The 13501-nt window shown below is 40.1% G+C and overlaps 1 protein-coding gene across 1 annotated transcript in view; it reads right to left on the reverse strand.

The window, feature by feature from the left end:
• ext1b (exostosin glycosyltransferase 1b) overlaps positions 1–13501 on the reverse strand; it is a 267318-nt gene that overhangs the window by 52639 nt on the left and 201178 nt on the right. Inside the window, exon 5 of the mRNA XM_057827651.1 lies at positions 4921–5053. Coding sequence (XP_057683634.1) covers positions 4921–5053 — 133 coding nt within the window. The remainder of the gene's footprint in view (positions 1–4920; positions 5054–13501) is intronic.

A 13501-nucleotide genomic window follows, 5' to 3' on the forward strand; every position in this document is an offset into this window, starting at 1 on the left:
CAATGTTGAGCGCCCTCTTGTGGTTTAGTGTGAAAATAACATGTGAAATTAGAAACTGCAATTTCAGGAGAAATTACGATGGTGCTTTGCTGTGGTAGATACTAACAAATCACGTCATTTTCAAAGTATCGGAATCGGCAAAAAAATATCGGACATGCCTTTTTTAATATATATACTGTATATAAATATATATACTGTATATATATTTATTTAATTAAATCGTTTTTAATTGTATTTCACGTTACAGACAAAATGTCTTACACTCATCCAGAGTCTTTAGTCTTGGCTTAAAGAAGGGCTATCAAATTTATCGCGTTAACCGTGGTAATAACATTGTGATATTTAACGCAATTAACGCATGCGCTGCACTACCCACTCACGCATTGTCGCGTTCAATCTATAATGGCACCGTTTTACGTATACATAGAGCTAAAAGGCAACGTAAAAAGAGTAGAGAGAATTTTAGCAGCCTTTGAAGCCTTTTTTTAATTGGCTAAAGCCTTACAATCCCCCCTCAACAATTAGAAATATCATGGGAACCAATGTGGGGAAGAAAGATAGTAGTTGATCTTTTTCTTAACACCCTATGTTATTCCCCAACGCAGAGAAGATATATCAATTGGTACCACTACGCACAGTCATGGTTGCACTTCCCATCATGCATTTGGGCAGAATACAGTATCATTTACTGAAAGCTCAACAAATACACTAGATGGTAATATTTAGTCACAATATACAAAGTCACATTTATCCTTTAAAAATTACAAGTCTTTCTATCCGTGGATCCCTCTCACAGAAAGAAAGTTAATAATGTAAATGCCATCTTGAGGATTTATTGTCATAATAAACAAATACAGTACTTATGTATGTATGTTGAATGTATATATTTGTCCGAGTTTTATTCATTTTTTTCTTAATGCATTGCCAAAATGTATATGATCGGGAAAAATCATCGGGAGTGATTTGAATTGAATCGGGAGCAAAAAAAAAAGCAATCGGATCGGGAACTATTGGGATCGGCAGATACCCAAACTAAAACGATCGGGATCGGATCGGGAGCAAAAAAACATGATCGGAACATCTCTAGTAGATACAGATCTATCAGGTCTCTTCCTGTTGATTTGGGGACATTTTGGGGACACATCCTGTTGCGTGGCTGTCAATGGCATCGACTAACTTGGGCGCCACTTGAATTATGGTAATTTTTTGGTCAAAAATCACAACCATACAGTTTTTTCTGCCTTTGAAAATGAATGGGAAATTTGGACGTACATGGCCGTCAATGGCATCGATTTACTTGGCACCAGTTTAATGTCAATGGGCTGTCATGGTAAATGGTCAAAAAATCACAGGACCTACTGTATGTTTTCTTGCCAATGAAAATGAATGGGAAATTTAGACGTACATGGCTGTCAATGGCTTTCTATTAGAAATGAATGGGATCGTTTTTGGCCAATTTTTGGCAAATTCTGTGTACAATTTTTATGCTCCTTACCGTCCCGGAATAAATTATGTGATTTGGTCAAAAATTGTAGGACTAGATAAAATTTTAAAAAAACATTTTTTTTTTTTCAAAAAACACGTGTTTACTGGTGAACGGAAAATTGTTTGGGATCATTCGAAAAATTCCCTGCGGAGCACAAAAATTCCGCTCATTTTGATATTTGAACGGTGACGGTTGGTCATAGTTTGGGCTGTGCGGTTCCCTGAAGAAAAGCCCTTTAAAAAAAAAATACTATCTGGACCTTTGCTTTGCAAATCCCCATCTAATTATATCATAATGTGTTAAGAATTTCACGCATAAGTCGTTTTAGAGCAGTGGTCCCCAACCACCGGGCCGCGGACCGGTATCGGTCCACGACGCATTTGCTACTGGGCTTCAGACAAATAAATAAATTAAATTAACATCTGCAATCTGGGTCTACTCTACAGACTAATCTGAGTAAAGATTTGTATATGTCGCCATCTAGTGGTTGGCCACAATTACTAGGGTGTATGCACACCTATAACAGCCCCAGCGCCAGTCACTGTAAACATTAACTTTAGCTGCTGTTGGCTGTGTGCTGCGGTTGGCGATGTCTTTGGACAGCTTTTTTATAGGGAAAGGACATTGCTGGCCTGTGAAAAAAGGCCCACATTACACTGGTCCTTGGTGCAAAAAAGGTTGGCGACCACTGCTTTAGAGTATAAGCCACACTCCCGGCCAAACTATGAAAAAAAAAACTGCGACTTATTGTCCAAAAAAATACGGTAACTGTTTTCAAAGAAGTTCTTTTAAGAACTGTGATTTGTGTAATTTAGCTTTTCATTAGCATGCAATTCCAGAAAAAAAAAAATCTTACATTTTCCGTGCTATATTGCGTGTTCTATTCTGGTTCAGGTCCACTGTCAAACAGAAGTGTATTGATGAATGCGAGCGTGTGCGTGCTTGGAGGGATGATGGAGTGAAAAAAGCAGGGGGCGGAGAGGTCCTTAGGTCACATATATGCGGCGTGGGGATAACTTGGCGCAACTGAACCGCGGCGGCGGCAGCAAGTGCTGACTTAAAAGCGATGATGGAAAGGCCAGTGAGTCAGCAGGACAAATACAACCATCCGTCAAACGCCCATTCGTCCGCTGGCAACGCTCAACGGGGGCAGTAGATCAAGACGCGAGGCCATATATTTCTGCTGCTCAGACAAGGTTCAAATCTTTAGCTGATAACAGGCTGAGGTGAATGAATTCATTGGACACGTTAACAAAACAATAAAATGTACGAATGGCATATATTAAGTAATGTACCAGGGAGGGAATTTTTCCAGGAGTCTTGAACGTACAAATGATAAAAAGTAGGGGTGGGAATCTCAAACAATTTGCCAAACAAGGCTTACGTTAACATTTATCTCACTGTAGGGCGATATGACAATTATCGATAAATGGGTCAGGAAATAATTCAATATTTTACTATACGATAAACAGGAAAAAAACTCTTTTCATCTTTCTGCTTTGAATTGAATTGAGTTTATCACTAGTAGATGACCAAATCATTTGAACTGGGAGGGTCGTTCATTCGCTGCCATGCCTCCCACTTCAAACGGATTGGGCCTGTATGGCGGTCAATGGCAACTAATGAGTTTAATTTAGGAGTATTTCAGGTCATTTGCTGTTGATTTTGGGACATTTTTGCTTTGGTTTTGGGTTACAGAACAGGAAGCGACTCGGGAATCTCCCCTCCTCTTTTTTTTTGCCATGTGGCAAAAATGGATTTTGCCATGTGGCATTTTTTTTTGCCATGTGGCAAAACTGATTTTACCCTGTGGCATTTTTTTCCATGTGGCAAAATGAATTTTGCCCTGTGGCATTTTATTTGCCATGTGGCAAAATGGATTTTGCCGCGTGGCATTTTTTTGCAATGTGGCAAAATGGATTTTGCCGTGTGGCATTTTTTTTTTGCCATGTGGCAAAATGGATTTTGCCATGTTGCATTTTTCTGCCATGTGGCAAAATGGATTTTGCCATGTAGCATTTTTTGGCTATGAGGCAAAATAGATTTCACCATGTGGCATTTTTTTGCCATGTGGCAAAATGGATTTTGCTATGTGGCATTTTTTTTGCCATTTGCCATGTGGCATTTTTTTGTTACGTGGCAAAATGGATTTTGCCATGTGCCATTTTTTTTACGTGTGGCAAAATGGATTTTGCCATGCGGCATTTTTTTGCTATGTGGCATTTTTTTGCCATGTGGCAAAAATGGATTTTGCCATGTGGCATTTTTTGTCATGTGGCAAAAAAGATTTTGAGATTTTGCCATGTGGCATTTTTTTTGCCATGTGGGATTTTTTTTGCCATGTGGCAAAATGTATTTTGCCATGTGGCATTTTTTTTTGCCATGTGGCACAATTGATTTTGCCATGTTGCATTTTTTTTGCCATGTGGCAAAATGGATTTGCCATGTGGCATTTTGTTTACGTGTGGCAAAATCGATTTTGCCATGTGGCATTTTTTTGCTATGTGGCATTTTTTTGCCATGTGGCAAAAAAGATTTTGAGATTTTGCCATGTGGCATTTTTTTTTTTTTTTGCCATGTGGGATTTTTTTTGCCATGTGGCAAAATGTACTTTGCAATGTGGCATTTTTTTTGCCATGTGGCAAAATGTATTTTGCAATGTGGCATTTTTTTTGCCATGTGGCACAATTGATTTTGCCATGTTGCATTTTTATGCCATGTGGCAAAATGGATTTGCCATGTGGCATTTTTTTGCCATGTGGGTACATTTTGCCATGTGGCATTTTTTTTTTTTGCCATGTTTCATGTTTTTTTTGCCATGTGGCAAAACTGATTTCGCCATGTAGCTTTTTTTTTGCAATGTGGCAAAATGGATTTTGCCAAGTGGCAGTTTTTTGCCATGTGGTGAAATGGATTTTGTGCCAAAAAAGATGCCACATGGCAAAAAAAAAAAATGCCACATGGCAAAATCCATTTTGCCAACATGGAAAATACCACTTTTGGTACTTGTTGTCTCTTCCAAATGTGTGACAATTTGTTCATTCGCTGCCATCCCTCCTACTTCAAATGGATTGGCGCTCTATGGCAGCCAATCGCAACCAAAGAGTTAAATTTATTGGCATTTCAGGTCAATTGTTGTTGGTTTTTTAGTCACATTCTGTTGATTTTGGGGCATTTATATGTCACTTCCTGTTCTGTAACCCCAAATTAATAAGAATTGACCAGGGAATCTTTCCAAATGAAGGCAGTGACTCAAACTCAACAATAGGTTCCAGTCTAAATGGATTTTTTTTATTTTTTTATTTCTAAACACTGACACTTATTTAAAACGAAATATTGATTCTTGGCAGAAGCATATCGACAACCGTTTGGGATACTAAGTATCACGATGTTTTGTCACACCCCTAATAAAAAGTGTTAATGTTCTTACTGACCCAATGTGGCATAGAAGAAAGGGAAGTCTCCAAGGTAGCTTGAGTATTGTGGGAGAGCAAAAAGCCCCCCGGGGTGACTATTCCACATGAGGGTGCTCCTGGACCTGTGTTCCAAAACCCGGTCGTGGATGATCTGCACATGAAAACAAGAAATGGATACATCAAAACACGCCTACTGTAGTGATTGATCATATTTTAATGTCAGGAGAATGGCTTCAATGATGCGTTCAATGTGAATAGATTAGCATAGTTCCATAGAACAATGGATAGAACCTATGGCCTAAGGATGACATTCAAAATTTTAGAGGAGCTCTTTCTATTTAGTCATACATGCTGAGAGTTAACATAGTTGACCCAATCCATTCATATTCATAGTGCTTGTCCTCATTATAGTTGCAGTTTAGTTGGAGTCAATCCAAGCTGACTTTGGGTGGGAGTTGACTTAAAAATACATTTACCGATAAAAATCACAATGCTTTTTTGTTTTGTTAGCCTGTCCTGTTCAGCTGCCTTGACACAGAGAATTTGAGTGTCTTTATAGGATGAACAGCAATGTGCCACATGGTAGTTTGGTGTACAGGTAGTAAGTACCCGGGTTACGACGTACTCACTTACGCGATTTCGACTTTACGACGACGGAGTCTCGTTCGCCATTTTGTCTTCAGTCATTTTTTTTTGGTCGCATAAACAGTACCTTATTGTACTTCAAAGTGTCTTATTTTTTACTTTACTTCATTAATATGAAGTGTTCTGTCCTCACTTAACGTGAAGTTGTTCAGCTTTACAGACAGCAACCCAAGCAATTGTGCTTTTTGAAGCTTTTTACTTCCTTCACTTTTGACAATTTGTAAAGCTGTAACACTTATGTTCAAAACGACACGCATTTTAACAGTGAAAGACTTGACACAAAACAATCGGTGTTTATACATCCATGTAGTCTAATCACTATGTAAATTTAGTAGATTCAATTAGCCTAATTTGTCTAACAAAAGTCTGCTAGCTTAAATGCTATGAACGCTAACGTATTAACAATTCTCACAGCAAATTGCTCAGACGTAACTCAACAAATTGTCGCCGTAAACTTAAATACAAATGCATACACAAACGTATATTAGCTGAAACAACTTACAGTCTGAGTCTGCTTCTCAAGTCATACAAGGCGACAGTTCAGATCGACCCAACGCTGCCACCAGAGGGCAGTGTATCCTCCATTATTAAACAAAATACAATACTCTTGGATTTTTTGTCTAAATATAGTTTAAGCTTACTTAAAGCGTTAAAGCAACATTTGGTAGCTTTTGAGTTTTGGTCGATTTTAGCGACGGATGGATTTAGCGATGGATTAAAACAACATTTCTGTTTCCGGTGGCTGTGTGAAGGACAAATAGTAATAAGGTAATGAATCCAGTTGTGGCTAAACAATAGCATATGATGGTTGGCAACCATGTGGGTTAGTGTGGCTGGTAAACTTTAAAGCAAGTACTTTTGTACTTACTGTTGGCAATGTAAGTACAAAAGTACTATTTCTCACTGGAGCGGTTCGCAGGTGAGTGCGAAGCGGTTGTGATAAAGATCAGCACCTCCAAAACCGAGCCATGGTACTCAGTCGGAAAAGGGTGGCGTGCCCTCTCCGGGTCGGGGATGAGAGCCTGCCCCAATTGAAGGAGTTCAAGTTTCTTGGGGTGTTTGTCAGGAATCCTGCCCCCGAACCCTGCTCCTCTCTTGTGTGAGTGTGTGCGTATGTGTGTGTCTGCCTTGATTGCAGGATTGAACAGATGAGTGAGCCTCGGACCAGATGCAGTTGATCATCATGAACGGCTTACTTAAACCTGTCCCTGGCCTCACCTCATTGCCAGATCAACAACTCAGCTCAACGAGTTCGTGACTCCAGCCTCAGTCAGAAAACCTGATAATCTGCTGTTTAGCTAATTTTTCTTTTGTTCCCTAGATCCTGTAAAACTTGCCTGCCTAAACGCCTGCGAGCCCATCTGCTCACCCACAGCAAATACTCACCTGACTGTTTCCACAACTTCTGCCAAACCTGTCAATAAATTGTTGTCACTGCCAGTTTTGCTTATCATCTCTGCGTTTGGGTCTCCCACTCACTCAGAAACCCAACAGTCTTGTTCACGAGTGAGGGTAGGAGGGAGCGAAAGATCGACAAGCGGATAGGTGCAGCGTCTGCAGTGATGCGGACTCTGTAATGGTCTGTTGTGGTGAAGAAGGAGCTGAGCGAAAAAGCGAATTTCTCGATTTACCAGTCGATCTACGTTCCTACCCTCACCTATGGTCACGTGCTGTGGGTCGTGACCGAAAGAACAAGATCCCTGAAACAAACGGCCAAAATGAGTTTCCTACCTAAGGTGCCCGGGGTATCCCTTCGAGATTGACAGGTGGATCGGTGCAGTGTCTGCAGTGATGCGGACTATGTACCGATCCGTTGTGGTGAAGAAGGAGCTGAGCCAAAAGGTGAACCTGTAGATCTGTCCTCGAGGGCCGTAGTGGGTCCTGGTCTTTGTTCCAACTGACCCAGCACAGATAGTTTAACCAATGCGATTTCAGCAGATATGAGAAGCACCTGACTGCAATCAAGTGATTGCACTTGTAAAACAGCAGATTGGTGAAAAGGTGTCCTCTTAATGGTTTGCAACAGAAACCCGCACCCACTGCGGCTCTTTGTGGAATAGTTTGCCCACCCCTGCTCTAGATTTACCAGTCGATCTATGTTCCTACCCTCACCTATGGTAACGAGCTGTGGGTCGTGACCGAAAGAACGAGATCCAAGATACAAGCGTCTGAAATGAGTTTCCTCCGCAGGGTGTCTGGGCTCTCCCTTAGAGATAGGAGAAGCTTGGTCATTTGGATCTGATGCCTCCGGGACGCCTCCCTGGAGAGGTGTTCCGGGCATGTCCCACTGTCAGGAGGCTTTGGGGACGACCCAGGACACACTGGAGAGACTATGTCTCTCGGCTGGCTTAGGACTGCCTTGGGATCCGGCCGGATGAGTTGGTTGAAGTAGGTGGGGAGAGCGAAGTCTGGGCTTCCCTGCTATAGCTGCTGCTCCCGCGACCTGGCCACGGATTACGTGGTAGATAATGGATGGATAGATGGACTTTGTACTTTTACTTAGTCAAAAAATGGAGTACTTCATCCACCACTGAGTGCAAGTGATTTATTTGTTTCCATCAGGCAAACTTTACAGTAGAGAGCACAACTCCATTAACTTCAATGCCTGTTCAATGTTCAAAAACACATGCAATCATGTACACAAAGTAGTCTAGTCTCTCAGCCAAAGAGTTCCAGTAACAAAGTCATCAGTTGCATCTAAGCAGGAAGTCATTCAGGCCTGCCTCAATCCTTTCTAAGCCCAAATGGAGCAGTCAGTCAGAGAGTCAGACAGCAGAATGGCCACTATTCTCTCAGCCGTCTTTCCTCGCCGGCGGCCTCGGCCTCTGCTGAACAGGCGGGCAGAGAACAGAGATATTGCTACCTTGCCCTTGAGCCAAGCTAAATTGCTTCAGTAAAACAGGCGCAGGTTTAAGGGCCGTGTTTTATGGCCGCTATTGAATCGGGAGGTGATGGCTGCTGGCTTGGTAACTCAGAGGAGAGTCCGGTGATTTGTAGCGATGGCTGAGCAGCTGATAGCTATTTGGAATGTAAAAAAGTTATTATTATAGCCGGAGGGGGCCCCGCTGTGATAATATTGACAAAGCAACATAAAGATTCTTCATAGTGACGGCACGAAATGCAAGGGGTGAGCCTTTTTTAACACCCCCAAGTTTTGTTTGATTTGCTTTTGCCGGAAAGATTAACGCGCTTGCCATTGACTTATCTGGGAAAACACTGTGTGCCACCTTAAAAAGTCACAGCCTTTCCACCTTACGACTGGCAATTTGGCTCGCTTGACTGCCGCTCCTCCCCCGTCAGCAGAACCTTCGTCGCGACATGATGGACGACTCAATCTCACCTCCCAACAGCCACAATCAACCAATTAGAGCATGACAGATAAATTCTGGTTCTGCGGGAGTGCGCAGTGAGTCGGGCTTTAATAGGTGGCCTTTAATAGGGGTAGCAGCATATCACATTCAGCTGTATTGACCTTGAGATTGGTCGGAAGATAGGTGATTGGTTTGCTTCATTGCGGGAAACACTGCATGATGTGAGGAACCTATTAGAAAAGGTGTACGCACACTCCAGGGCAGCATGTGGATAGTCAATGCTAAGTTTTAAGCTAGCCGCACACCAAGTGACGGACCATGTTGAAAACGATGATGTCACGATAAAACATGGCTTGGGAGACTAGAACATAACGAGACGAATGCTAGTTTTCGTCTGACGAGACAAAAAAATGGATGGACATGACACATTCCCTGTTCACTGCGTCACACCTTCCCGAAGGAGGCCATCCGTCCGCTTCATTTATTAGTGTTCACACGCAGCGATCCTACACCGGATTTAGATTGAAAAAGTACAAAAGCTGTACTACATACAAACAGGAAGGATTGTCTCAGGAGTGATTTGTTCGAGGATTCAAGGTAATAATTATATTTTTCGTGCCATGCATGCATTTTGAAATGTTGTGAAAAAAATCAATGGGAGAAATTAGCCGCTAGAGCATTGGCATTACACTTCGCAATATTTACGTAAAATAAATGCTACCTTTTAACCAAGAATTGAGAGTCTTTTACATCCCTATCTATAAGGAATTCAGGAATTTAAGCATTTATTCACAAGAAATTTCAACGGAAAAAGCTCTTTGTTTACATATGGCGGACGCTCATTTCTTTACTGACTAGCCTCATAGTTCGCCATATTTACGTAAAATAAATGCTACCTGTATGTTTTTTTTTGTTTTTAACCAAGAACTGAGACTGTTTCACGTCCATATCGATAAAGAATTTAGGGATTTAAGCATTTATTCACAAGAATTTTCAACAGAAAAAGCTCTTTGTTCACATATGGTGGCCGCTAATTTCCTTACTGACTAGCCTCATAGTTCGCAATATTTACGTAAAATAAATGCTACCTGCACATTTTTTTTTGCTTTTAACCAAAAATCGAGACTATTTTATGTCTATATCTATAAAGAATTCAGGGATTTAAACATTTTTTCACTAGAAACTTTCCACGGAAAAAGCTTTTTGTCTTTGTTTCCACTCAGTCCGCTTTGACGGAGATAGGCCCCCTAAATGTAACTCCTAGGTTTAGTGTAGCATTTGTGTTAGCATTAGCTTCAGAATGGTGAGCGTCCTCTTAAAACACTGGCCAGTCTAAAGCCGCTTGGCTTTCTGGTCAGCAGTGTATGTCAATGTAAGCTGTAAAGTTAGCTGCTGTTGGCTTTGTGCTGCGGGCGGCGACGTCTTTGGTCAGCTTTTTTAAGGGAAAACCCACATGCTGAGCCAGAAGAGGAGCCTACAACCAAGTCCATTTTATATAATATGTGGCTAAAAGCTAGCAAACCAGGCAACAAAAGCGAATGCACTGAGAGCATCATACTTCATGGGGAACCAAATTACTAAAGCCAAGAAACCTTTCACGATTGGAAAAGAACTCAAACCTTTTGAGGCCAACATTTTGAGTGATTGTCGACTAAAACTAGACGAAATTGGTCTGAGTTTTCGTTGACTAAAACGAGACGAAGACAAACACATTTTGAAATGACTAATGACTAAGACTAATAAGTAGTGCTGTCAAATTTATCGCGTTAACAGGTGGTAATTAAATTTTGTAATTAATCACGTTAAAATATTTAACGCATTTAACGCATGCACTGAATTATCCGCTCATGCATTGCCTCAAACAGATTATAATGACGCCATTTTTCCATATTGAGAGCTAAAACGGCAGTGAAATGCGAGTGCACATAGGCTTTTATTGTCATAGGCTTTGGCAACTCGTTCACAACAAACATATCTATTGTGGCGAGCGACGTGGGGAAGAGAGACAGGAGATGATCTTTTTCTTAAACCCTGTATAAGAGATACCATTTGCAGCCACCACTGACAGTCATGATTGCCCAACTTCCCATCATTCATTTGGGCGGAACAGTTAAGTCGCTACAGTATCATTTAGAGAAAGCACAACATTCCTATCATAAAAAAAAAAATGTTCACAAAAAGAAAAGCGCTCAATGGAAAGAGAACTGGCATTCCCAATCAAAATAGCTATGCAAAATACACATAAAACTTACTCAGACTTTGCCTTGGCTAGATCTCTAATTAATTTAAAACTCACCATTGACACCTTGTGGTGTATTTCAATCACTACCTTACGTAGTTAAAGACACTGGAAGAATGGCAGGGAGCCCATGTGACGTCCCACTCGGCGACGTCAACAATGGCGAGCTGTTAGTTTATTTGTTGATGGAAATTTTTACAAATTTTATTAAAATGAAAACATTAAGAGGGGTTTTAATTAGGGCTGTCAAAATTATCGCGTTAATGTACGGTAATTAATTTTTTGAATTAATCACGTTAAAATATTTGACGCAATTAACACACATGCCTCGCTCAAACAGATCAAAATGACAGTACAGTGTAATGCCCGCTTGTTACTTGTTTTTTTGGTGTTTGGCGCCCTCTGCTGGCGCTTGGGTCCAACTGATTTTATGGGTTAGTACCATGAGTGAGCATGGTGTAATTTTTGACATCAATAGAGATGTCCCGATCGGGTCCGATCACGTCATTTTCCTTACAATCCCTCTCCCTATGATTAGAAATATCATGGGAAGCAATGTGGGGAAGCAAGGTAGCAACTGATATTTTTCTTAACACCTTATTTTATTTCCCAACGCAGAGAAGATATATCAATTGGTAGCACTACGCACAGTCATGGTTCCACTTCCCATCATGCCTTTGGGCATGGCTACAGTATCATTTACTGGAAGCTCAACAAATATACTAGATGGCAATATTTAGTCACAATATACAAAGTCACAAGTCTTTCTATCCGTGGATCCCTCTCACAGAAAGAATGTTAATAATGTAAATGCTATCTTGAGGATTTATTGTCATAATAAACAAATACAGTACTTATGTACTGTATGTTGAATGTATATATTCGTCCGAGTTTTATTCATTTTTTTCTCAATGCATTGCCAAAATGTATATGATCGGGAAAAATTATCGGGAATGATAGGAATTGAATCGGGAGCAAAAAAAAAAAAAAAGCAATCGGATCGGGAAATATCGGGATCTGCAGATACTCAAACTAAAACGATCGGGATCGGATCGGGAGCAAAAAAACATGATTGGAACAACCCTAGACATCAACAATGGCCAGCTACTAGTTTATTTTTTGATTGAAAATTTTACAAATTTTAATAAAACGAAAACATTAAGAGGGGTTTTAATATGAAATTTCTATAACTTGTACTAACATTTATCTTTTAAGAACTACAAGTCTTTCTTTCCATGGATCACTTTAAGAGAATATTAATAATGTTAATGCCATCTTGTTGATTAATAAACAAATACAGTACTTATGTACCGTATGTTGAATGTATATATCCGTCGTGTCTTATCTTTCCATTCCAACAATAATTTACAGAAAAATGTGGCATATTTTATAGATGGTTTGAATTGCAATGAATTCCGATTAATTAATTTTAAAGCTGTAATTAACTCAAATAAAAATTTTAATTTTAGTTTGACAGCCCTAGGTTTAATATAAAATGACTATAACTTGTACTTACATTTACAGTACCTTTTAAGAACTACAGGTCTTTCTATCCTTGGATCCCTTTAACAGAAAGAATGTTAATAATGTTAATGCCATCTTTATTGTTACAATAAACAAATACGGTACTTATGTACAGTATGTTGAATGTATATGTCAGTCTTGTGTCCATTCCAACAATAATTTATAGAAAAATATGGCATATTTTAGAGATGGTTTGAATTGCAATTAATTACGATTAATTAATTTTTAAGCTGTGATTAACTTGATTAAAAAATTTAATCGTTTGACAGCCCTACCAATAAGTATTTACAGTGCCTTGCAAAAGTATTCGGCCCCCTTGGACCTTGCAACCTTTCGCCACATTTCAGGCTTCAAACATAAAGATATAAAATTTAAATTTTTTGTCAAGAATCAACAACAAGTGGGACACAATCGTGAAGTGGAACAAAATTTATTGGATAATTTAAACTTTTTTAACAAATAAAAATCTGAAAAGTGGGGCGTGCAATATTATTCGGCCCCCTTGCGTTAATACTTTGTAGCGCCACCTTTTGCTCCAATTACAGCTGCAAGTCGCTTGGGGTATGTTTCCATCAGTTTTGCACATCGAGAGACTGACATCCTTGCCCATTCTTCCTTGCAAAACAGCTCGAGCTCAGTGAGGTTGGATGGAGAGTGTTTGTGAACAGCAGTCTTCAGCTCTTTCCACAGATTCTCAATTGGATTCAGGTCTGGACTTTGACTTGGCCATTCTAACACCTGGATACGTTTATTTTTGAACCATTCCATTGTAGATTTGGCTTTATGTTTTGGATCATTGTCCTGTTGGAAGATAAATCTCCGTCCCAGTCTCAGGTCTTGTGCAGATACCAACAGGTTTTCTTCCAGAATGTTCCTGTAT

Source organism: Corythoichthys intestinalis, chromosome 22 (assembly GCF_030265065.1).
Source record: "Corythoichthys intestinalis isolate RoL2023-P3 chromosome 22, ASM3026506v1, whole genome shotgun sequence".
Taxonomy (NCBI): domain Eukaryota; kingdom Metazoa; phylum Chordata; class Actinopteri; order Syngnathiformes; family Syngnathidae; genus Corythoichthys; species Corythoichthys intestinalis.